This window comes from Amphiprion ocellaris, chromosome 6, assembly GCF_022539595.1.
Source record: "Amphiprion ocellaris isolate individual 3 ecotype Okinawa chromosome 6, ASM2253959v1, whole genome shotgun sequence".
In the NCBI taxonomy this organism is placed as follows: Eukaryota; Metazoa; Chordata; class Actinopteri; family Pomacentridae; genus Amphiprion; species Amphiprion ocellaris.
In genome coordinates this window covers 12,512,289-12,536,297 of record NC_072771.1, presented here as the reverse complement: position 1 = coordinate 12,536,297, position 24,009 = coordinate 12,512,289, and the positions used below count along the sequence as shown (strand labels likewise).

The following is a 24,009-nucleotide window of genomic DNA, read 5'->3' as shown; positions in this document are numbered from 1 at the left end:
ACTAAATCACAAGGCTCACAATGAACTGTGCAGAAAAACAATATCCAGGTAGTCAAATGGTATTGTTATGAAGACCAAGTGGGTTGTGAGTGAAAACAGACAGCAAATAGTTCATGTTCAAGGATGCCTTTCATGAAACATAGTATTTGGTGTCCTAAATGGAATCAAAACCTGCTCTGGGACCTGACCTTTGATGGTATTGAAATGTAGTGTATTACATATCAGTCAGGAATCATTTGGGTATAAGGAAGATGATAAGGAAAGCTGAACAATTTCCAGGAGGCCTGGGCAGTCAAAGGATAGTGACACGTACTGGCATTAGAATCTGCATAAATAACAATGAGACAATATTTGATGACAGTGGCTCGGTGGTTAGCACTGTCGCCTTGCAGCTAGAAGATCTCCGGTTCACGTCCCCACTTGGTCCTGGGATTTTTCTGTATGGAGTTTGCATGTTCTCCCTGTGCATGCGTGTCTTTTCTCCAGGTATTCCAGCTTCTTTCCAAAAATATGCAGAGGTTAATCTGCGATTCTAAATTGTAGGTGTGACTGTGAGTGTGCTTGTTTGTCTGTGTGCATGTGTGGTGACCTGTCCAGGGTGTCCTCTGCCTTCATCCTGAGTCAACTGGGATAGATTCCAGTCCCCCGTGACCCTAATGAGCATTAAGCATTGTATAGATAATGGATGGATAGATGGAAATATTTGATTAAATATTTTATAGTTTCATTGAAAAGTATTAGATAAAAACTGTGATATGAGCGCATAACAAAAATGCAAAGTTTGACTGCATGTACAAACCCCAAACATGCTTCCTCCCTTGCCCAAAAATAGCACATCCCTTAATAGTGGAGTCCTTTTGCCCTCAGTTGCTCTCTCCGTTGGCCTCTGTGCAGGGACACCACTCTGTGGCCACCTGGGTCCCTCTTCACCTGGTCTGTGCCCACAGACCTCTCCAGGTGGAGGCCTGCAGGCACCACTGGTTGCCCTTTTGAAACCAACATGGGTCCTTTGCCGACTCCACCTGAACTACACTCTCCTGGCAGCCTAAGGGATGACAGGTTTGATGTCAGGGTGCATGTGGAGGACGGTGCAGGGTCCACAACAGGGAATACCTGTCCAGGGCAGCCACTCGGAAACTGAACCTCAGCACAGTGCAGCGGCTTAACACTGGTCACCTTTAGTTCCATTTGGGGCTTTACTTGTTTTCTTCATTTGATGTGTATCAAGATGAGCTCTTATCTTTCTTATATTTATCCATATTCATTTTTATTTGGGTGTGTACATTTATTTATGTTTTTCATCTTTGTGTTGACATTAATATGACATCATGTGTACCTTGTTAATAGCCTTCCGCTTAACTCAAAGTAAGGTTGTGAAGTTTGCTAATTTAATTTTAACTTAAAAAAATCCATACACTGTATTGCCAAAAGTATTTGCTCACCTGCCTTGACTAGCAAAGCTGTCCACAAAGTTTAGGAGTGTGTTTATGGGAATTTTTGACCATTCTTCCAGAAGCACATTTGTGAGGTCACACACTGATGTTGGACGAGAAGGCCTGGCTCTCAGTCTCTGCTCTAATTCATCCCAAAGGTGTTCTATCGGGTTGAGGTCAGGACTCTGTGCAGGCCAGTCAAGTTCATCCACACCAGACTCTGTCATCCATGTCTTTATAGACCTTGCTTTGTGCACTGGTGCACAGTCATGTTGGAAGAGGAAGGGGCCAGCTCCAAACTGTTCCCACAAAGTTGGGAGCATGGAATTGTCCAAAATGTCTTGGTATGCTGAAGCATTCAGAGTTCCTTTCACTGGAACTAAGGGGCCAAGCCCAGCTCCTGAAAAACAACCCCACACCATAATCCCCCCTCCACCAAACTTTACACTTGGCACAATGCAGTCCGACAAGTATCGTTCTGTTGGCAACCGCCAAACCCAGACTCGTCCATCAGATTGCCAGATGGAGAAGCGCGATTGGTCACTCCAGAGAACGCGTCTCCACTGCTCTAGAGTCCAGTGGCGGCGTGCTTTACACCACTGCATCCCACACTTTGCATTGCACTTGGTGATGTATGGCTTGGATGCAGCTGCTCGGCCATGGAAACCCATTCCATGAAGCTCTCTGCTGAAGCACTGTTCTTGAGCTAATCTGAAGGCCACATGAAGTTTGAAGGTCTGTAGCGATTGAATCTGCAGAAAGTTGGCGACCTCTTGGCACTATGCACCTCAGCATCCGCTGACCCCGCTCCTTCAGTTTACGTGGCCTACCACTTCATGGGTAAGTTGCTGTTGTTCCCACATGCTTCCACTTTCTTATAATACAGCTGACAGTTGACTGTGGAATATTTAGGAGCGAGGAAATGTCACGACTGGATTTGTTGCACAGGTGGCATCCTATCACAGTTCCACGCTGGAATTCACTGAGCTCCTGAGAGCGACCCATTCTTTCACAAATGTTTGTAAAAGCAGTCTGCATGCCTAGGTGCTTGATTTTATACACCTGTGGCCATGGAAGTGATTGGAACACCTGATTCTGATTATTTGGATGGGTGAGCGAATACTTCTGGCAATATAGTGTGTGTATATATATATATATATATATATATATATATATATATATATATATATATATATATATATATATATATATATATATATATATATATATATATATATATATATATAAATAAAATATTTGTTAGTACTTTTTGTTCGTATTTGTATGTGTAGATTCTTAGTCATCCAGGTCATAGAAATCCTCCTGAAGAGCTTCAGTACAGATTAGCTGGAGTCATCTTTTGGTCCTTGATGATGTTTTATCTCTCATCTTGGATGCCTCCAGTAGAGTCCAGCTGTTTCTGTACTGAAGCTCTTAGGATCAGGTTGGTGTTTGTTGCCTTGAAGTCACATAAACACAGGAATCTGCAGCCGCGCATGCGCATAGCTGAACCCAGCAGCTGAACCTTGTGTCAAAACACAGAGGGAAACCAGCAGCAAGCAACGCAGGACCTCATCTCGATTTCAGCTTTGGCTTTATTTTTCCGAAAGTGTTCGTCTACACAGAGTGTTTTTCCAATTACGCCTGCGTACCATGACGGAACAATCAGCATTACTTCTTCGAAAACAACTGGCAGGTACGTGAACATTGAAACTGTGGTCAAATACAGCCTGCCTACCTAGCCGCTAACGTTAGCTTTTTTGTAGCTACGCAAAGCTGTGTTTACGCCATAGGAGTAACCAAGCAGCATAATGGGTTCCTTTATCACTGCAGCTGAGTATGTGGCTAAGCTGCTTTAATTAGCTGATCTCTGTTGGGAACAAAAACCTATATTTTGAAGTATACGGGGTTGTAAATAACATTATATCTGAACCGACGCTGAATCGCTTCGCCAGCCTTGCTAGCGGGCTAGCAAGTTCGGCATTAGTTAGCTGACGGAACAAAGGAATAATCAATCCAGGGACTCATCTGCTCTGATGATTTTAGCTTTGGTAAGGATTGCTGGCTCCACTATGAGCCTTTCATAGGTTAATATGTTAGTACATAAGAAGCAACTTGGTTAGAATTACAAGCTCATAGTCTAACTATGTAAGATCATATCTAATGTTTCTATGTCAAATCTGGCTCAGTGTCTAACGCAGGTTAGTTAGCGGGTTTTACTGAGGATCTGTTTTCAAGCCCTCAGTAATGAAACAGTTACTGTTCTCTCTGCATCGTCGGCTTATTTTCAGTGTCATCGCCCATATTGTTACTGGTGGCAGTGATGTACTTATTAATGCCACACACACGGATGCTGACACCGAGATACTAACATACAGGATGTACAGTTTAGTACGCAGCTGCCTGACACTCCAGTTCATGCGGTGTAGTCGGATACATAAATCAATGGGCCGTTTTATAATACTAATGTGGTATAGTGTTTTCTTTACTTCACCGGTGACCACGCTGATGGAATTAAACCCTAATGGTTGCTGACACTCACTATTGTACTTACTATTTACTCAACACTAAGAATTATGGCTGCACAATATTGTAAAATTGGACATTGAGATATTTTGTTTTTCTGAGATACATATTTCAATGTGAACAAAAACCAGGATTTTCACCCGATCTATTTGGAAAGAATTAATAATTGGGGTGATTTTGTGTGTGTGTGTGTGTGTGTGTGTGTGTGTGTGTGTGTGTGTGTGTGTGTGTGTGTGTGTGTGTGTGTGTGTGTGTGTGGAGGGGGGGGGCATCTACATAGAAAATAAAAAAAAAATTCAAGAAAGCCAATAAATGATTTTCTAACGTAAAAAAAAGTTGATTGTAAACTTTCTTGTATGGTAAAACACTGACAAAGGTATCCAGAATATTTATTAGTTGTAATTGCATCCAGATCAGGCTGCACTCTCACCAAACACAGCTTTGTGGCACGCTGGTTTAAATGGTCAAACAAATTAGTTATGCTGCCTTATGTAATGGCATCATTGGCAAGACGCTGCTGACAGAGTACCTGTTTTTGGTCAGCATCATCCTTTCTGTAGCTGAAATGTGTCCGTACAACTGATATTGAGTTTCTTTTAGCAGCCAAATCTTCCTTTTCAGTGTTTCTGTCCTGTTTCTCCCTCATTTTGTTGTGCACATATGGAGCGGACATGCCAACAAACTGATTCTTGTAAACTAAGTTTAAAAAAAAAAAAAAAAAAAAAGAAAAAAGTTGTGTATCCAAGGATCTTTGAAAATGCCTAAATTGTGTTAGACTCGTGCAGATTACTAATGGAAAATAACAATCATGGCGGTTGATATAAAACAAAAAGTGTAGCGTGGTGTGTGAGTTAATTTGCTTTACTTCACATGCACTTCGTGCAGCGTGACTATTGCGCGTGTGTACATCACAGTGTTGATGCTGAAATGATGATGCAGCCCTAGCATGAACAATGTGTAATTATTTTTATGACTTTGGAGCTGTTATGCAGTAATTAAGTTACCAAGGAGTCTGTGAACACAAAGACAAATGTGTTTGTGATTGTAATAAAATGATCAGCAGGAAGTTCAAAATAATTATGTTGTAGTTGGCTACAAAATTAGATGAGGTCAACTTCATGCAACCCTCAAGATTCAGTCAATATATCTGAACTATATCACAATATAATGAAGGTCAACATCTCAGACAGTGCACAATCTTAGCATGAAACTTATGTTATGCTAGTAGTTTCCTAGCCAAACATTGCAGCCAAACTGACCCACTTTGATAAAGTTAGACCTTTTGTGATAATATACCATACTGCACCACTTAGTCGTGACCGTGGTCTAGGCTGAGAATTTCATCAGACGTTGGAATGACAGCAACCGGTCAATGCTGCATCATATTCCATGACTGATTTAGTATTTTGCACCCACTGTACAATATGCAAATTTTGGTCTTTCTGTGTGTGGGGATGTGAATCACTGACTTTACAGTGGTAGATTCTGTTCTGTTCTTGAAGTTGGTGATTCACTTGAACAGAAATTATTATTTTTGGAAACCACAATTTGCTTCTGTAAACAATTGTCTAATTGAAATTTTATTGAATGAACTTGCAATACTGTGAGACTGACTTATTTTCATATAATGTGACAAATACATATAGCAAAATGATCTTTTAACTCTTACTGTTAATGCTTTTGTTAATTACGGTAACATCTGCTACTAGTAGTAATCACTGATGAGACATTTCCCATTAATCTAGCCTTTCAATCTTGAAGACTGTTCTAATACAAAAATCTATTTTACATGTGTTATGCTGATTAAACCAAAATTATATTAGTAGATTGTTTTAGGCACATTAATTACTGTTAATATTTGAACTTGTTTTGGATTTCCCTTTGTACATGCTTTGCTGTTACATGAAAAAATAGATATTGTTTGTCAGAAGGCCATATGTGGGTCAGAAAATTGAAACAACAGCTCAGGAGACCAGATAAGCGCACTCCATGCCTTGCTTTGTAAGCGTAACAGTTTTAATTAATACAGTACTTGCTACTGATACATTCAGGTCACATGCTGATAGATTTGCTTTGTGCATCAATTAATTGTTAATTCAAACATTTCTTAGAGCTGCTTCACTGTATTTTCAACAACAGTAAACAAAAGGTGGAAAGACACATGATTCACCTTATATTTACCAAGAATTTTCATCATGCGTGGATTATTAGTGTCAGGGACTCCAGTGAAGATTTATTATCTTCTTAAGTGTTTACTCTGCCGTATTACTCGCCATAGCTATTCTTTTTTTTTCTGGTGCTGTTTACCTCTTTATTTAGTTATTCCTCTCTTTGACCAGTTCTGAGCTTATGTTATACACATATAGTTATACACATATAGTTTCAACTTTTGATGTTTTGAATACCACATGAATAAATAAATAAGTGCATTTTGTGCTGAGTCTTTGTTGAGGAGGTTGGTTTAGCTGTCACCACTTCATTCACTCTCCCTCTTACCTGTTTGCAAGGGCAGGATTTTTCCTGTATGTAGGAGTTTTTGACACACCCCCAAACAAATTTTAGATAGCGCAAAAGGAAAACCACCAGCACAAAAATGATTTGAAATAAGAATTATTCCTTTTTTCTTTTTTTAACCAGTTTTGCTAATTGGGTTTTTATTTATTCAAGCATAATAGGCTTTTTTTTTTTGTTTATCAAATGGTCAGAAGTAACAGGAAATTCATAGATTTCTTTCAAGTAAGGTAACAGAGACTGACTGTCTTTAGTGTACCACTGACCATGTTTACTGTCATGCATAGTCAAGCCCCCAGAGACCCACTCCGAGCCAGGAAAACTCTGAAGGGGTTTGTATAAAAATAACAAGAAGGCACTGAGGATGCTGACAGAACCAACTAGTTACTTGCTCACACGTGTATCTGTCACTTGTGTAAAAATTAAAATAATTGTTTTTTTTTTTTCATTTCAAGCTCAATAAAAATAGCTTGTGTCTGTTTTTTTTCTTTTCTTTCCCAGAGCTAAACAAGAACCCCGTGGAGGGCTTTTCAGCTGGTCTCATAGATGACGACGATATATACAAATGGGAAGTTGTGATCATTGGCCCACAAGATACCCTTTTGTAAGTGAAAAGATATTTTGCTTTGAGATATTAAAAACATGAATGTTTAAGTTTTGTAATTTCTCATCTTTTCTATTCTTTATTTCCACTGCAGTGAAGGAGGGTTTTTCAAAGCTTACCTAACCTTTCCCTATGATTATCCACTACGGCCGCCAAAGATGAAGTTCATCACTGAGATCTGGCACCCAAATGGTAAACACATTCCTTCACATTCACTCTTTGATATTTACTTACTGAAAGTCTTTGTTGTCATCACTTGATCTGCACAGGTTATTTAAATAGTTTTTTAGTAAATCAAGATTATTGTGATTGAGTTGGAGTGTAACCCAGGCTTTGAGTTTAAACCTAATGAAAGCTGGCTTCATTTTGTATTGAATACTGTTGAATTTATATTACCGTTCTTCACAGTTGCAAAGAACGGGGATGTTTGCATCTCAATTCTGCATGAGCCAGGAGAAGATAAATTCGGCTATGAAAAGCCTGAGGAGCGCTGGCTTCCCATCCACACTGTAGAGACAATCATGATTAGTGTTATCTCCATGCTGGCAGACCCCAACAGCGATTCACCAGCTAATGTGGATGCTGCGGTGAGTTCCACTACTTATCCCATTCCCTCGACACCAGAAATCCTTTCATCAATCTTCAACAAAATTGAAGATGTGTCATTAAAAGAATGTGGTGTTTCCCTCACAGAAAGAGTGGAGGGAGGACCCTAATGGTGAATTCAAGAGGAAGGTGGCTCGCTGTGTAAGAAAAAGTCAAGAGATGGCATTTGATTAGGAGTCAACTGTAAATTCCAGGGTGAGTAAACTGACTTGCTAGGTATGATTCATTTGTGAAACCTTGCATCTGAAAGTAATAATAATTACACTTTTTTTTTCCAGTTAAAGGAAATGCCTTCAGAGGGAAAATTTCAGCAAAAGGCTTTTGCACCTCTTGTTTTGCCAGTCAAAGGAATTGGTTGGCTTCAACCACTTTTCTGTGAACGGTTGTCATTTTCCGCCAGATGAGCCAATTTGAAAACCCTACCAGCGAAATTAACCTGTTTCCTACCTGGAATTGTATATTTAATTTTATTTATTTTGAAAAATTAATGATGTAAGATATGTCACTACTGTAAATTAACTTGCTTTTTTATCTGCTGCTGAACAGTTTCTACTTTATACCAGGTTTCTTATGCAACTTAGTGGTCAAGATTGTGTAAAACAAAACGAAAGCCTGTTCTCATTAGGTCATCACTTGTCCTCCCTGCTGCATACTTACCAGATTAATGTCAGCCCAAGAAATCTGTTAATAGATGTGATTATTTTCAACACTCTCATGAATCACTGTTGCCTTCTGTTGGCTTCACTTCCTCACAGTTTGCTTGTTGTTTAGAAGGACAGGCTGAGAGCTTTTAGAGCAACTTATAAGAGTTTTAATACAGTGTTTAATTTTTCTGAGAAACAGTCTTCTGCTATCATTTTCCCATAATGCCAGTGTGGGTCTAAGAGCTTTAAAACCATGACTCTCAAACCAGCATGATTCCATCAAACAACTTTGTTCTGTATTGTTTCTAGCTGTGGATGTCATTGGAATGGCTTACTCAGTGATTTGAGAGTTATCGTTTTATAACATTACTTATACTTGCACATGCGTAACTAATGCTAACAGAAGATTTGTGTCAACTTCTCAGGATATCTTAGGGTCTTGAACAGCAATCAGTAAGATAAACCTCTAATATTCCTGAGCCTTCCCCTAAACATGTGGCCCTCCTGGTTGATGATTAAGTACTTATTGTGAATCATGGACAACCAAATACAGTCTGTGAAAATAGCCTAAGCTGTGAACTAGCATCTGAGCTTACCTCAATTTAAACAGATAACAAATGTGACCAGGTTTATGGTTGAGTTCTGTTGGGGAATATGGGGGGTTTTAGGGGCTCCATAGTAGACTTAGGCTAGTTGTTCTTACTTTGTCATGGCACATTTGGCTTTCAAATAGTGTATGGAATAAAGCCACATTCAGCTGTGAGTTTAAACTCTTAAGGACTTTGGATAGATTGTTGAATAATACTCTTTAGTTCCATAATAATGTTGAGTTCTAATTGGTGCATACTTAGATAATATTTATCATCTTAATAACTGAATTTGGGTTGTGATCCTTGACTTGAAAGTAACTCGCCACTTAAACAAGTGTTCTGTTCTGAAATGAACACAATCCTGGGTCTAAATTTTTAAAGAATACACAATTCTGTTTGGGTGGAGTCTGGAAACCATTTACTTTTGTTCACTTTCATTGATGGTGTTGCTGACTATTAAGCCATGATGACACTGGTTTTGAATTATGTTACACATTGATCTGTGACTGACACTGACAAATAGCTAACCATCTTTTGGCGCATGCAATCAGGTTTGAAGGAGTTGGGTATGTTTAAATAGGATACCATTGTTAGTACATTCTGGGTGAATGTGATGTGTACAGTTAGTCGATTTCCGTAGACTTGATGATCACGTAACTGTTGTTGACATTACCTTTTTAAGTCAGAATTTTCTAACCTACCATGACCTCCTCTGACCGGTGTTCACTGTATTTGCACAGATTCGGTGCGTTTGAAATGTCATTAAGCAATACGCTCTGAAAATGGTGTGTCCAGGTAATCCACCCTATAATGCCATTATTTGTTTGTTTTTTGTTTGTTTGTTTTTCCATTTTGTGTCAATGCAATGTATATTGGATATGATGCTCAATAAAGTGTGTAAACAGAGTAGCTTGTAATTTGGTTTGTGTTTTACATTTTAGATGAGAACACGCTCTGGGTTCAAGTATATTAGACCTCTGCCCTGTAATTGGAACCCAATGGCATAGTGTCACATTTCAGGGCTGGCTTTATTTCACACTAGTAGGCTCTGCTGGCTGCAACATGTACTGAGCTGATAAAGATGCTAGCGACCTCTCTGACATACCAACAGGAAATATTGGGATTGTAATTAATGATGAGGAAGCGGGTTACCTTTGTTGAGCAACTGAAAAAAGAAACCCTATTTAAAAATGGAAGTGGTCACATCTTAACAAGGTAAGGCTCTCTTTGTGGCCTTAATTATATTCAGTGAATTAATGTAGATGATGTATTTATGCACTTTCACACTGAGATTCTTGATCTTTAGGTCCGCTGAATCCAGAAACAGGTGCACAGATGGTGAGTCAAACATTTCTTTAAATGCTAAGTAGACATGAATAAACCTGTTTTTTCATTATTAAATTACATAATAACTGAATTCAAATAGTGCCAATTAAGTAACTGTAGGTTTGCTTCTTATTTGATTACTAAACCTCTCAGTTGCAGAGTGATTGCCTGCTTAATTTTTAGTGTTGTGGCTCCAGACCTTTTTTGTGTGATGTACCCCCTACAGCTGGATGTTATTTAACACTGCTACCATAACAAATCCAATTTAATAAGTGGATTTGCTATGGTATTCTTTGTATTCAGTTGAACACTCAGTATGTACATCATCGTTTGCACATTTCAGCAATTTCTTGATTAATTTTATCCTTTTCATCATTTATCCATTACTTTTCCCTACTCTGTTTTTTTTTGTTTTTTTTTTTACATTTGATTAAACCATTGACCCATTACTTTTATCCTTTTCAAAATGTATCTATTACTTTTAGCTACCTGTTTGATCTATTTTTACACTTCTTTGAGATATTTATTCTGCTAATTATATTCGCTGTTTAACAATTCATACCTTCAACAACTTACTGAACCATTTCTCTATTACATTCGCCTAAGTATTTAAAAGGTTAATGTTTTACTTAAAGATATACATTGCAGCCATTTATCTTTTTCTTTCAACTAGTCTGCTCACTCGCTAACTAGTTTTAATGCTGTTTTGCAATATGTGTCATCTGTAAATGTCTGTGTGAGTCCCAATTTTAGTGGTGGAAAAAATATACCTGAAAAGTCCTGCTTTCTAAATGATAGAAAATAACAAGTTATTCAACAAAAGTAAAAGCAATAGTTTTGCCAAAAGGCCCCATTCTAAAAAGCGTTATTGTACATGTCATTTACTGGATAATAATTTCAGATACATTAACATGTAATCAGCACACTACTGTGAAAGGTGGAGCTACTTTAACTACTTTATATTCTATTGGGGTGTTAGGAAGACGGTATACTTTAGAAGCCTATTTTGTATGTATTCTGAATAACTAGCAAGTATGTTTGATCAATAAATGTGGAGTTAATAGTACAATATTTGTCAATAAAGTGTAGTCGAATAGAGATATAAAGAAGTGCAAATTTAAAAAGCACACACACACATATTCAAAAGTTTGGGGTCATGTCCTTATTTTTGAAAGAAAATCTTTTTTTCAATGAAAACATTAAATTTATCAGAAAGTTCAAAAGTTTGGGGTCACCCAGACAATTTCATGTTTTCCATGAAAACTCACACTTTTGTTCATGTGCTAACATAACTGCACAAGGGTTTTCTAATCATCAATTATCCTTTCAACACCATTAGCTAACACAATGTAGCATTAGAACACAGGAGTGATGTGTGTGTGTGTGTGTGTGTGTGTGTGTGTGTGTGTGTGTGTGTGTGTGTGTGTGTGTATATATATATATATATATACTGCTCAAAAAAATTAAAGGAACACTTTGAAAATACTTCGTATTTTAATGGGAAAACATAACAACCTGGATATTTACATTCATATGGAGTGGATAATGTGTTAAGAATGAAAACATGCCACATCGCTTGATGAAAATGAAAATTAGCAACCTACAGAGGGCTGAATTCAAGACACCCCAAAAGTCAAAGTGATAAAATGATGTGGCAGGCTGGTCCATCTTTCTGAAATTCCTTGGCAGCAACTCAGAATGGTTCTCAGTAGTTTGTATGGCCTCCACGTGCTTATATGCAGCCTGACGATGTCAGGGCATGCTCTTAATGAGACGATGGATGGTGTCCTGAGGTATCTCCTCCCAGATCTGGACCAGGGCATCACTGAGCTCCTGGACAGTCTGAGGAGCAACCTGGTGGTGTTGGATTGTCCAAAACATAATATTCCAAAGGTGTTCTATTGGATTTAGGTGAGGTGAGTATTGGGGCCAGTCAATGGTATCAATTCCTTTATCCTCCAGGAACTGCATGCATACTCTTGCCACATGAGGACAGGCATTATCGTGCACCAGGAAGAACCCAGGACCACTACACCAGTGTAGGGTCTGACAATGGGTCCAATGATTTCATCCCGATAACTTATGGCAGTCAGAGTGCCGTTGTCCAGCCTGTAGAGGTCTGTGCGTCCCTCCATGGATATGCCTCCCTAGACCTTCACTGACCCACCACCAAACCAGTCATGCTAAACTGTTAGAGGCAGCATAACATTCTCCACGGCTTGTCCAGACCCTTTCATGTCTGTCACATGTGCTCATGATGAACCTGCTCTCATCTGTGAAAAGCACAGGGTGGCAGTGATGGACCTACCAGTTCCTGTGTTCTATGGCAAATGTCAACCAAGCTCCACAGTGCCGGGCAGTGAGCACAGGGCCCACTAGAGGACGTTGGGCCCTCAGACCTTCCTCATGAAGTCCGTTTCTGATTGTTTGGTCAGACAGAGACATTCACACCAGTGTTCTGCTGGCAGTCATTTTGTAGGGCTCTGGCAGTGCTTATCCTGTTCCTCCTTGCATAAAGGAGCAGATACCTGTCCTGCTGATGGGTTGAGGACCTTTTACAGCCCTGTCCAGCTCTCTTAGAGTAACTGCCTGTCTCCTGGAACCTCCTTCATGCTCTTGAGACTGTGCTCGGAGACACAGCAAAAGTTCTGGCAATGGCAAGTATTGATGTGTCATCGTGGAGGAGTTGGACTGCCTATGCAACCTCTGTAGGGTCCAGGCATCACCTCATGCTACCACTAGTGACACTGACCCTAGCCAAATGCAAAACTATTGAAAAACAATCAGAAAACAAGAGGAGGGAAAAAAATGTCAGTGGCCTTTGCGTGTAAAACCATTCCTGTTTTGAGGGGTGTCTCATTGTTACCCCTGTAGTGCACCTGTTTCTAATTTCATTAACACCAAAGCAGCTGAAACTGATTAAAAACCACCTCTTTTACTTACTTGACCAGATCAGTATCCCAGAAGTTTAACTGTCTTGATGCAATACTTAGATTAAAAAGTGTTCCTTTAATTTTTTTGAGCAGTGTGTGTGTGTGTGTGTATATATATATATATATATATATATATATATATATATATATATATATATATATATATATATATATATATATATATATATATATATATATATACCTAACCTACAGAATAACAATAATGCATCTCATTAAAATATTTTATTTTCAAATTTTTAAATATTTAATTTTTTTGTATGCATTAATCAGATTTCAAAAAATCAGTAATATGTACTATGATGAAGAAAAGATGAGGAAGTATTATCTTTAAAATCTGCTGAATAAACAACACCACAGATTCTCTTTGTATACAGGGCATTTTGTATGACATGTTGCTTTTGGCAGGCTTTGGATGTCTGCCTAATCAGCAGATGAGAGAAATGTACAGAGGAACACAAGTAAGTGTTCCTGCTGGCAGTCAGCACATGAAGACCATACACACTCCCAAATCTATGATGTCTGCACCATTCCTACAGGTAACACATAACACTGGAACTCACACTCAGTTCAGTTTTTCTTATCTTCAAGTCTTTAAATGGCTTGAATAAGTTGAATAAGATATCCTGTCAGTTGACCATGTGGAATTACATCCGTTCTTGTGTCTGCCTCAGCATCCTGCCCTGACAGCCGGACAGAGACGCTACCTTTGCAGCATAGCAAACGTTTACAGTACAGAGCATATGAGACGGCAGATGAAGCAGCACTATCTTAATGTTCTGCATGCATGTGTCCAGTCAGGTGTGTATTCAAATATCTGAAACTTAAACTGACCTCTACCATCAATCTCATGTTGTATTTTGTGCCTTGTAGGTCAGAATGACACCTGCAGGAGGAAGAATGTGGAACATCAGCACAGAGAAAATAGCACATTCACAAAGGATGCTGAGAAGGACAGGACAAGGACAAATAAACCACAAAGACAGAGGAAAGGCAGCAACAGAGCTAATTCTGATGTCATACTTCCAAAAATAGTCAACAGATGACAGATATAACACCAAGTGGGTGTACTGATTTGAAGGCCCCAATGATGTGTCAGTGTTATGTTGATCTTTCTATGAATACCCTTTGGACTGAGGCACATCTTTTCAAAGATGACTTTAAATGTTCCTGACCAAGAATAGTGTGTAGTCATAAGACTCCATATTTTACTAATTGGGCACTACTTTTATTACATGTCAAGGAGTACTTGTATACTTGAACTTGGTATTATTCAAAATATAGTAACACATACGATATGGGATATTGTTTGTCATGGATTCTATCAGTCAGAATTTGTATACATCATTTCTATAGACCGTATATATCTTTCATAAACAGTTCATGATCTCTAATAACTTAACATCTATTTAGGCTTCAACAGATATCCAGATTGACCCCACTTTACAGAAACTGAATGTGTATTTTTTGTTTGAGAAAATATTATTCTATGATTCTGATATTAGCTGGAAGCTGTGATTGTGATTAATTTGTTTTAATTGGTAACATTATGATCCTGAATGATTCAGTCTTTTGATTGCTCTGCATGCTCATTATCTACTTTATTAACTGCCTTGAACTTAATCAGGTTATTTTTTAGGGTGACTATGTAACATCTGTCCAGGGAATACAGATGAAACTACTGCGCCTTGATAGCATTGTTAATTGATCTGAACTATAAGTAAAGACATTGTTGTAACCTGAAGCGTCTTCAAGCCATTTTGTTACAGTGAATAAGATTAAAACTTCGATTTAGCAGCAGAGAACCCTCTTTAACCCGTCTAATACCAACCTCTCAGAGAAGTATGTTGCTAAGCTAGTTAGCATGTGGACGTTTCTCCTCTGCGCGCGTGCAGTTGGCCCCCTGATCCCCCAAGTAAAATCTACCTTCAGTAAATATGGACTGTGTGCTTGATGGAAACTGCGTTAAAGGTAATACCAAACACGACTAGAGAAACGTGACATAGTTATATATACTGTAATAATGATTAGTTTAAAAATATATATAACCTGGGTAAGAGGAATAGCGGCTGGTAAAAATAAGAGCATTAATTTGAAGTAACAGTGGGGCTAGCTTCTTACTAGCTAGCTAGAATAGCTAACAGCAATTTATTTGATGTTGCGGATTTTTAATTCAACGTCCGCAGTTAACTTGGTTTATTTATAATAATAGAAAAAAGTTTTAGTTACACATTTAATCAACAGTATTGTGCTAACCTTGGTGGTGCCTTGTGTTGCAGCGTTTGGAAAGGCTATTCATGCCCTGTCCCGGATTGGAGATGAACTGTGGTTGGATCCTATGGTCAGAGGGGTGAGCATCCAAAACTACAGGGGAAACAGCTTGTAACTAAATGATCACTAATTCTTTTTCTTAACAATCAGTGGTGAAAGAAGTATTCACACCCTTTACCAATACAGCAATGTACACACACTCCACTCCAAGTAAAAGTACTTCATGAAAATACCATACCTGGCCAAAAAAAAAAAAAGTTGCCACTTGGATTTAACTAAGCAAATAGGTAAGAGCCTTCCATTGATTAATTACTGCAGTGATGAATATGTTTCAGCTGCAACAACTTATTTAACCCTAACTGATGCAGTGAGGAGCGTCTCATTTCTTAAACAACCATGTTGGAAGACATATCCTGTGATCGTAGAAAGGATGCTAGTCTGTCTCAGAAGGGTCAAATTATTGGCCTGCATCAAGCAAAAAAAAAACTAAAGAGATGTCAGAAACTAGTAAAATCGGGTTAAGAACCATCCGACATATTAAAACCTGAAAGATTGTGGTGAACCATCTTCTTCCAGGAAGAAATGTGGTCTGATGGTCTAATGAGTCCAGATTTACCCTGTTCCAGAATGATGGGAGCATCAGGGTAAGAAGAGAGACGGATGAGTGATGCACTCATCATGGCTAGGAGCCTACAAGCCTGTGGGGGTTAGGATTATGATCTGGGGTTGGTCAGGTTCAGCAACGTTAATGTTCTCAAAGAATGAGGTCAGCTGACTACCTGAATATACTGAATGACCAAGTCCTTCCATCAATGGAGTTTTTCTTTTCCCTAACGACACGGGCATGTTCCAAGATGACAATACCAGGATTCATGGGGCTGACATTTATGAATGAGTGGATCAGGGAGCATGAGACATCATTTTCACACATGTATTGGCCTCCACAGAGTCCAGACCTCAGGCCCATTGAGAATCTTTGAGATGTGCTGGAGAAGACTTTGCGCAGCGGTCTGACTCTTCCATCATCAATATAAGATCTTATTGAAAAATGAATGCATCTCTGGACAGAAATAAATTCTGTGACATTGCAGAAGATTATTGAAACAATGCCACAGTGAAAGTGTGCCATACTCAAAACTAAAGGCAGTCCAACAAAATATTGGAGTGTGCGACCTTTTTTTTTGGCAGGGCAGTGTGTATACTGAACTAATAGTAGGGTAAACAGGGGTCAGTCCCCCAAAACATATTCCCTTTCCTGACAACTAGATACAGTCGTCATTATAGGAAATCAACAGAAGCTACCTTTATTTTGTGCATACATATATACACTTTTACCTACTGAGCATCTTGGTTATGTTCATATAATATATATATATATATATATATATATATATATATATATATATATATATATATATATATATATATATATATATATATATATATATACACACGTGCGTGTGTGTGTTTGTGTATATATGTATGTATATATATATATATATATATATATATATATATATATATATATATATATATATATGTATGTAACAGTATGTCATATTTGAAGTATATGAATGTGTCTCTCTCTTGAAGCTGGCACTCCGATCAGTGAATTCTGCTCATTCTGCATACGCCTGCTTCCTCTTCTCGCCGCTGTTCTTCCAGCAGTACAACCTGGGATCAGTATCAGAAGAGGGCAATGAAACAATCAAATGCAAGCTGGTCATTAAGGTATATCAGTCATGTTGGTTATGCATCTGCAGAGAGACACTATAAGAGGTAGCAAAACTCTAATATGACTAAGACTAAATACAAACCCGGCTCAAACATGACATCACAGTCTCACTTTCAGACTCCACGATTAAAATATTAAACCAGCAATGCAAATTTGAACTAAAACGTGTCTGTTTATATTTAAGTCTGTGCTGCCACTTTTCCGGTGTTTGAGTTCCATTGAGCGTAATGTGAAACGATGCCAGATATCAATCAGCGCTCCCTGTGATCGAGTGATGATCCGGTTTTTCTGCAGACATGGTACGAGACACAGAAATTTATATCATGAGGTGGTTGGCCTATGTACAACCTTTTTTATTTGTTTCAGATAATGTAATGAATTTTAAATCATTTTTAAGGGCTCCTACAAACAGAACTTTAAGCGCTGAGTTTTTTCACCCTATGTTCTAATGACCTCTCTTAAGGCACCATTGCAGACATTGCATTGCATATTGTGAACACTTGATGGCAGTGTGCTCCAAAAATCCTTTCTTCGCTGTTGTGATAGGCATCACCAAAACCCATAATGTACGTTTCCAGGAAAGCGAGGCTCTCCAGGCAGTGTTTGCCTCACACCTGTGTCCCAATGTGCTGAAGGCTCCTGCCAGGTTAGCGCTTCAGTATTTGACGATGAAGTTAGAACCTCAAATTGTCTTCGGGTTGAAAGATCCATCTTTAACCTCTTGTAATCCTTACATGACAATTGTTTTTACTATTAAAATAATACGATACATGCTAGCTGCCACCTCGATTTAGCATCCTAGTGTGTTCAATAGAGAGAGAGTAGGTATAACATTTTTTACTTTCAGCGGACCAGAGTTTTTTCTGGCTTAGTATTGAACACTGGGGGTGACCATGAACAACAGCAAGCATGATCATCTTGGTAATGAAACTGTTGCTATTTTGACAAAAATCTATCCATTTTCAATTAATATTAATTAATAATATATATATATATATATATATATATATATATATAGAGAGAGAGAGCGAGAGAGAGAGAGAGAGAGAGAGAGAGACAGAGAGAGAGAGAGAGAGAGAGAGAGAGAGAGAGAGAGTCTCAGTTAATATAACAGAAGTAACAGACTCCGTGCTCATTGTTTAGGTTGATCCTGTATGGGTCTGCATTTGTTTTGCACTGTTTCTGCAGGCTTCTTGGTGACATGGTGACGCATTTCCCAGTGTCTCAAGAAGAAATCACTCTGTCTATGACTTCTCTGAGAGTCAGTCTGAGAAATTACTTTGAGGGAGCAAAGGGTGAGTTAATGTTATACTGTAATACAGCTCAAGTCCATGTGCAATATAGAGTGACCGATATCATAAACAGTTCAAAAGTTTCACATGTGACTACGCCTATCTAGATGCTGCATATTATATCATGTAGATACTGTTTTACTTGGATGTGCTTCTGTCACAGATCACATAAAGACGATGCATACTGAGATATCCTTACACCCAGAGGAGTTTGACTACTTTCAGGTCGGAGTGGACTCAGACATAACCTTCTGTCTGAAGGAGTTGAGGGTAACAGGGTTACTTTTGGAGGCTTCCTTTATCCCTGTCAAATGAGTATCATATGTATTCTCCTTATGTGTCAGTATGTGTGTGTGACGTTGGTTCCCCAGGGGCATTTCATGTCTGAGAGGTCATATGTCTGGTCCTGTAATCTGGATACTCATGTCTGTAGAGCTGTCTGTATCATTTTCACATAAACTTTTCCCTCAGTGCTGTGACTACTCTTTTTAGCAAAGTAGAGTGACCCAAGCGATCTAACACTACACAGAAACAGTACTATAATTAAAGTAATGAGTCGCAAAAATGATAGACTATGCATGCACACACGGTTTATTATAAACTTCCAAGCCAAGTAGGAATGTTTTTGGATTTCAGGGCTCTTTAAACTTAAGTTGATCCTAAATTGTTTATAGTTTGAGTAACAACAAAACATTGGATCTTGGAAAAGTGTAATTCATTTCCAGAATAGTGTGTTCAGTAATATAAAATGGTTTATGGCAGCATCTAAAAGAACACACCCCAGTTTGAAATGCTTTCCACTGGCTTGACTTACAAAACAAAACAGAAGGACTTGGTTGGCTATTTGGAAATCTGGATGAGCAGTCCTCATGGTAGTTCAGTTATAATGAGGCTTGACCTGCTTTAACTCCCACAACTCTTGTGCCTAATGTCTTGGAATGTTTCTCTGACACCCAGCTGGGAGGCTCCTCATTAGCCAGCCTAGTCATCTTGTGCCTGTCGGTTTTGGAAAATCGGGTTTGGATGGATTAGAACCCTGGCTTTAAGTTTTAATTGGCCTTAATTTAGTCGAGCATTGATATTTTTGTTTAGTGTGAACATAGTAAAGATGTCATCACACTTTTCTCAAACTTAGCAGCCAATAAAATGCCATAGGTGAGATGTTAATGCACACAACTTTGTCTCAGTTTTTTCAGTGAATTGGAGCTTCTTTTTCTTTTTTAAGGGTTTATTGGCCTTTGCAGAGTCGCATTGCCTTCCAGTGTCAGTTCACTCTAGTGCTACAGGAAGGTAAGTTTGTTCCCCAAAGTGATTAGCTTGAGTGACATTCTTATCTGAAGTTACAGTAGCTGGGTGGTGTTATGCAACATGAACTGTAAACGGAGTGTCTAATTAACACAAGACAATTGATTAGTTCTAATGAGGTTTACTAGTGACTGCTAAAACAATGAACAATACTGCTGAATTTAAAAACAGGAAATGGAGAAATTAGATTTCTGTCACTGTCAGGTGTTCACTAGTGCACAGTTGTGTTGTTTGCAGGCCTGTGTGCTTCTCAGTGGAGGACATGGTTCTTGAGGCCACTGTGGTGCTGGCTACTCTGATTGACTCTGAAATCAGGGGTCCTTCTCAGCCTACAGAGACCCCGGTACCCACTACACCCAGGTAACAAACACTCCTGACTCCAGTCTCAGTACTTTAATTATGTTTGCAATAATAGGGATCTGGTATTATACCCTCAGTAACGTTACACAGATATGTATTGATAGTCTTCTTATTTTGACCAGGAATGTCTTTGTCACTGAAGGCACAGTTTCTCAGATCTACACTCAAGGTGTCTTAATTGAATCTTCCGACAGGGTTCTACCTGAGCTTCTCCCCTGGCACTCACTCAAGGCGGTTTGCCCTCATTGGCTGTTTTTATCCTCCTAAGAGGCATAGTATTACAGCAGCCAGACTTGTGTCTGTAACAGAGATATATAGGCCAAGACCAGGACATGTGGGGTTGAGTTAGAAGCTTGTCAGTGTGACAGTTTGTAATCCCCTCATCTCCGCTATGCTAGTCTGCTTGGTTGTTCTGCCAGTGTTACTGTCCTGCTTTGCTAGCTCTCACTCTATTGTGCTACGCTTTGACCTCTAGGTGGATCCTGTTACAACAGTTTCAGCCCGACTGTTCAACATCTGGGTCATTTGTTGCCCGATTTGCTTGTGCGCACTGCTGGGAGTCTACAGAGACATAACTGCCCTGATGAGCAGGCAGTTTTTCAGTGCCTCTGTTCCCACTGCTCAGGAATTCAATGGCATTCTTACATTTAATTTTCTCTTTTGACACAAATCATTCGTTCTGTTCATGAACATATGCAGTACATTTGTCTTATTCATGCATGTTCCTTACTGAACTTGTTTGTATGGTGCTTCAAGGGCCTTTTGAGGTATAGCACCAGGGCCTGAGGTTTTCTGAAGACACTTTAAAACCAGCTTGTTCTCTGTACTTCTTCCTGCTGTGGTCCTCATTATGCTTCTGGTCTATGTTCTTCTCTAAAGTTGCTGACATGTAGTGTGGTTACCACCATAGTTGTTTTGTTGTTCGCTCATACCTTCCTAAGGCCACTGTCAGTATCAGCTGATGCAGAGCTAGAGCTTGTCTTTATAAACATAAATAATTACAGCATTTTTAATATTATTAATGGAATCTGAACCTATTAAACAACACTGTAACACGTGAAGTTGTACATATTGCCATGTTTATTACCCTACTTACTCTTTTTTATTTGATCTAAGTGTAGTTTTAGTGTCACAGTATAATGCCATGTCTTATTTATTGAATATAGAGTGTAATATGCCAGATGCTTGGGGCAAAACGAGGTAAAGACATATGTAGTACACAGCAGAAGTTAGTACACTCCTGTGTAATATCATTGAAATGTCAAATTATTCAAAATTGTATCAGCTCTCAATATTTGCATTATTTTGAAATTGAGCAGTAGAGCATTTCTTCTTATAAGAAAACAGAAAAATGCCTGTGATCACTGACACAAAATGAGTGGACCTGTAATCCAACTACTATCTGTACACTGCTTTATCCTCATTCGGGTTGTGGGGGGCTGGCCTCAATCCCAGCTGACTTGGTGTGAAGGCAGGGGACACCCTGGACAGGTCACTAGTCTATAACAGGGCTACATATAGAGACAAGCAGTCACTCTCTCATTTACACCTACGGACAGTTTAGAATCAACAATTAACCTCAGAATGTCTTTGGACTGTGGGAGGACGCCGGAGAACCCAATAAAAACCTACACTGCACAGGGAGAACAAGCAAACTCCACACAGAAACATCCCAGGGCCAGGCCAGGATGCCAACCAGAGATCCTTTAGCTGTGAGGCGACAGTGCTAACAACCGAGCCACCATGCAGCCCATGGACCTGTAATGCCCCATAAATCTAACTGCATAAATATAGTTACAAAATTACCTGTAAACATCATTACCTGCATCATTGCTCCAGATGAAAAAGAAAAAGAGAAAAAAAATCTCATGGTGAGACTTCACGAAGTTGGAAAAGGATACACAAAGATAAGTGACAAACTAAAAATCAGTGGAAACACAGCTGCAGCATTAATCAGGAGGTGTAGAAGGAGACATAGTACCACTACTGACAGCCATCCTGCTAAAATGATACCACATGCAGTGCATTACTTGCAGAATCTGGTTCCAAGGAACAGGCAGGTATTATCAATGGACGTTGGCATTCTCAGATTCCACTGAGACAGACTGTGTTTTCACAGTCCACAGAATTGTTATTTTGCTGTTCAAGAAAGTAGCACTGTCCAGCATAATTACATGGCACACAACGCTGGGACTGTTTTTGCCATCTCAGGAACTGATCATTAGCTCTGGATAATAAACTCATCAACAGCTTGTCATAGAGAGGAGTGTGTTGTGTGTGTTCCCAGGTGTGTACATGCTGCTACTTTACCTGTGGGTTCCTGTGAGGCACGCAGCAACATACCTCATGATATTACGGCTGTGACAGAGCTGGTAACATCCAGCCAGGACAGCCCTATAATCAACCCACCTGCTCTGATGCAACTTCTGCCTCAGACTGACATTCCTAATGAGTTCTGTGTGCCTGATGCAGCCTGTCCCAGCACCAGCACAACTCCTGCTTCCACTGTGGTAAGAAGAGCTTCCTGTTGGTTTACATTTTTGGGCGGGATCCTCACATGACCCATTTGTTCCCTGAGGAGGGATGCTCTACTGTCTTGACAGGTTAAGATGTAAAATGCCAGCATGTGTTTTAGTTGAACATTGGCTTAGAAGTATGCCCAGATTATTACGCCTCACCTCACCTGAGATGCAACTTAAGATGTGAGAGATGTCATTGAACCATTTTGTTGAAATCACAAACCCACAACTCTTGCTGAAACTCCTGTCTTACAACTTTTCTGGATGACATCCTATTTTGGTTTGGTTGAAGAATCTTAATCTGGTTGCGCCCTCGGCGGGTAAATGTTATCTTATCAGACTGTTTCTAGCGACCAGATGCAGCATTCATATTGTTTTTTACTGCAGTGATAATTTAGAAAGAAGGGCAGATTACTTTTACCTTTGAATTAAAAAGTAAAAGGCAAATTTAGGTAAAACGGGAGCTCATTTGTTAAAAAAAATTAAATGTTCCATTACTGTGCACAAAAACATGTTACCTCTTTCCTCCCTGTAGATCTGCTCCCTCCTGTTCAGGGCCTTGTCTTCAGATGAGGATGATGATAGTTGTGCTGCAGGACTGAATGTCCTGGCATGTTACAGCGATGGAGAGGAGACTATGGAGGATTATCCAAGAAGCTTTTTACTCGGAGAGGTTACACAAGATGCATTGCACATCTTAACTTTTTGTGATGTTGCCCAAAGTAGGTCAAAATAATCTGTGGTCACAATGATAAGATCTAAATGTAATTCTAAGCTTACTGTTTGTAGCGCAAAGGTTGCTTTGCTTTGCTTGTTTTCAAACCGTTGTCTTCCAGCAAAGTATGTTTCAACTAATATGCAGTTTTAATGTTTTGCCAATTTTTTTGTAATTGTCATAGTATGTAATATAAAAATACAATTGTTTTCATCTGTGAAAAGATTACCTTCGCTTGAAGATGCCACACCTGTCTGTTGGTGGTAGCTTGTAGTATGCTTGATGTCTAAGGAATGTGGAAGTATGCATAAAATGTACAAAGTGTTCATGAGCATTATCTTATTCTGGCCTTCACAGCAGCCTGAGTTCACTGAGGTAAACACTGCATCAGTGCTAAATGTGATAATGCCTTGGTGGGAAAATAAAGCCCGAGAGGCATCCAGGCTGCACCTGTGAAGAAAACGCTTTTGCAGTGTATTGTTCAACACTCAAAGCTTGCCAAATACTGTTCTTAACGAAACCAACTGCAGGATTACTGTATTACATCCATCAAATAAAGCAGGATAATAAATACTATAGTCTTTATTTAAATATTATACAGAATTGAAAATGTGTTTTTCC

At 39.1% G+C, this 24,009-nt stretch overlaps 3 protein-coding genes across 3 annotated transcripts; all 3 read left to right on the top strand.

Annotated features, from left to right (window-relative positions):
* Positions 1-2,952: 2,952 nt before the first annotated feature.
* On the top strand, positions 2,953-9,820 carry LOC111567164 (ubiquitin-conjugating enzyme E2 G1-like). The gene is made up of 6 exons (XM_023268101.3): positions 2,953-3,129; positions 6,972-7,074; positions 7,169-7,266; positions 7,483-7,661; positions 7,768-7,875; positions 7,959-9,820. Exons 1-5 carry the CDS (start codon positions 3,087-3,089, stop codon positions 7,852-7,854), a joined length of 510 nt encoding a protein of 169 aa, XP_023123869.1. The 5' UTR covers positions 2,953-3,086; the 3' UTR covers positions 7,855-7,875; positions 7,959-9,820.
* Positions 9,821-9,960: 140 nt separating this feature from the next.
* On the top strand, positions 9,961-15,091 carry LOC118470139 (protein FAM216A). The gene is made up of 5 exons (XM_035947181.2): positions 9,961-10,129; positions 10,221-10,252; positions 13,600-13,730; positions 13,866-13,992; positions 14,065-15,091. Exons 1-5 carry the CDS (start codon positions 10,047-10,049, stop codon positions 14,235-14,237), a joined length of 546 nt encoding a protein of 181 aa, XP_035803074.1. The 5' UTR covers positions 9,961-10,046; the 3' UTR covers positions 14,238-15,091.
* A 37-nt stretch (positions 15,092-15,128) lies between these two features.
* rad9b (RAD9 checkpoint clamp component B) lies at positions 15,129-23,952 on the top strand. Its single transcript, XM_055011380.1, has 12 exons — positions 15,129-15,162; positions 15,471-15,541; positions 17,056-17,193; positions 17,382-17,496; positions 17,744-17,843; positions 18,386-18,492; positions 18,653-18,759; positions 19,715-19,779; positions 20,032-20,154; positions 20,630-20,697; positions 22,405-22,664; positions 23,209-23,952. Exons 1-12 carry the CDS (start codon positions 15,129-15,131, stop codon positions 23,407-23,409), a joined length of 1,389 nt encoding a protein of 462 aa, XP_054867355.1. The 3' UTR covers positions 23,410-23,952.
* Positions 23,953-24,009: the final 57 nt, after the last annotated feature.

Coding starts and splice junctions, on each gene's coding strand:
- LOC118470139 (XM_035947181.2), top strand. CDS start 10,047: ATGATGAGGAAGCGGGTTACCTTTGTTGAGCAACTGAAAAAAGAAACC. Junction 10,253..13,599: donor CAGAAACAGGTGCACAGATG/GTGAGTCAAACA, acceptor TGCTTTTGGCAG/GCTTTGGATGTCTGCCTAAT. Junction 13,993..14,064: donor GCATGCATGTGTCCAGTCAG/GTGTGTATTCAA, acceptor TGTGCCTTGTAG/GTCAGAATGACACCTGCAGG.
- LOC111567164 (XM_023268101.3), top strand. CDS start 3,087: ATGACGGAACAATCAGCATTACTTCTTCGAAAACAACTGGCAG. Junction 3,130..6,971: donor TCTTCGAAAACAACTGGCAG/GTACGTGAACAT, acceptor TTTCTTTCCCAG/AGCTAAACAAGAACCCCGTG. Junction 7,267..7,482: donor TGAGATCTGGCACCCAAATG/GTAAACACATTC, acceptor CGTTCTTCACAG/TTGCAAAGAACGGGGATGTT.
- rad9b (XM_055011380.1), top strand. CDS start 15,129: ATGGACTGTGTGCTTGATGGAAACTGCGTTAAAG. Junction 19,780..20,031: donor CACTCTAGTGCTACAGGAAG/GTAAGTTTGTTC, acceptor TGTTGTTTGCAG/GCCTGTGTGCTTCTCAGTGG. Junction 20,155..20,629: donor CCGGTACCCACTACACCCAG/GTAACAAACACT, acceptor TTTGACCTCTAG/GTGGATCCTGTTACAACAGT.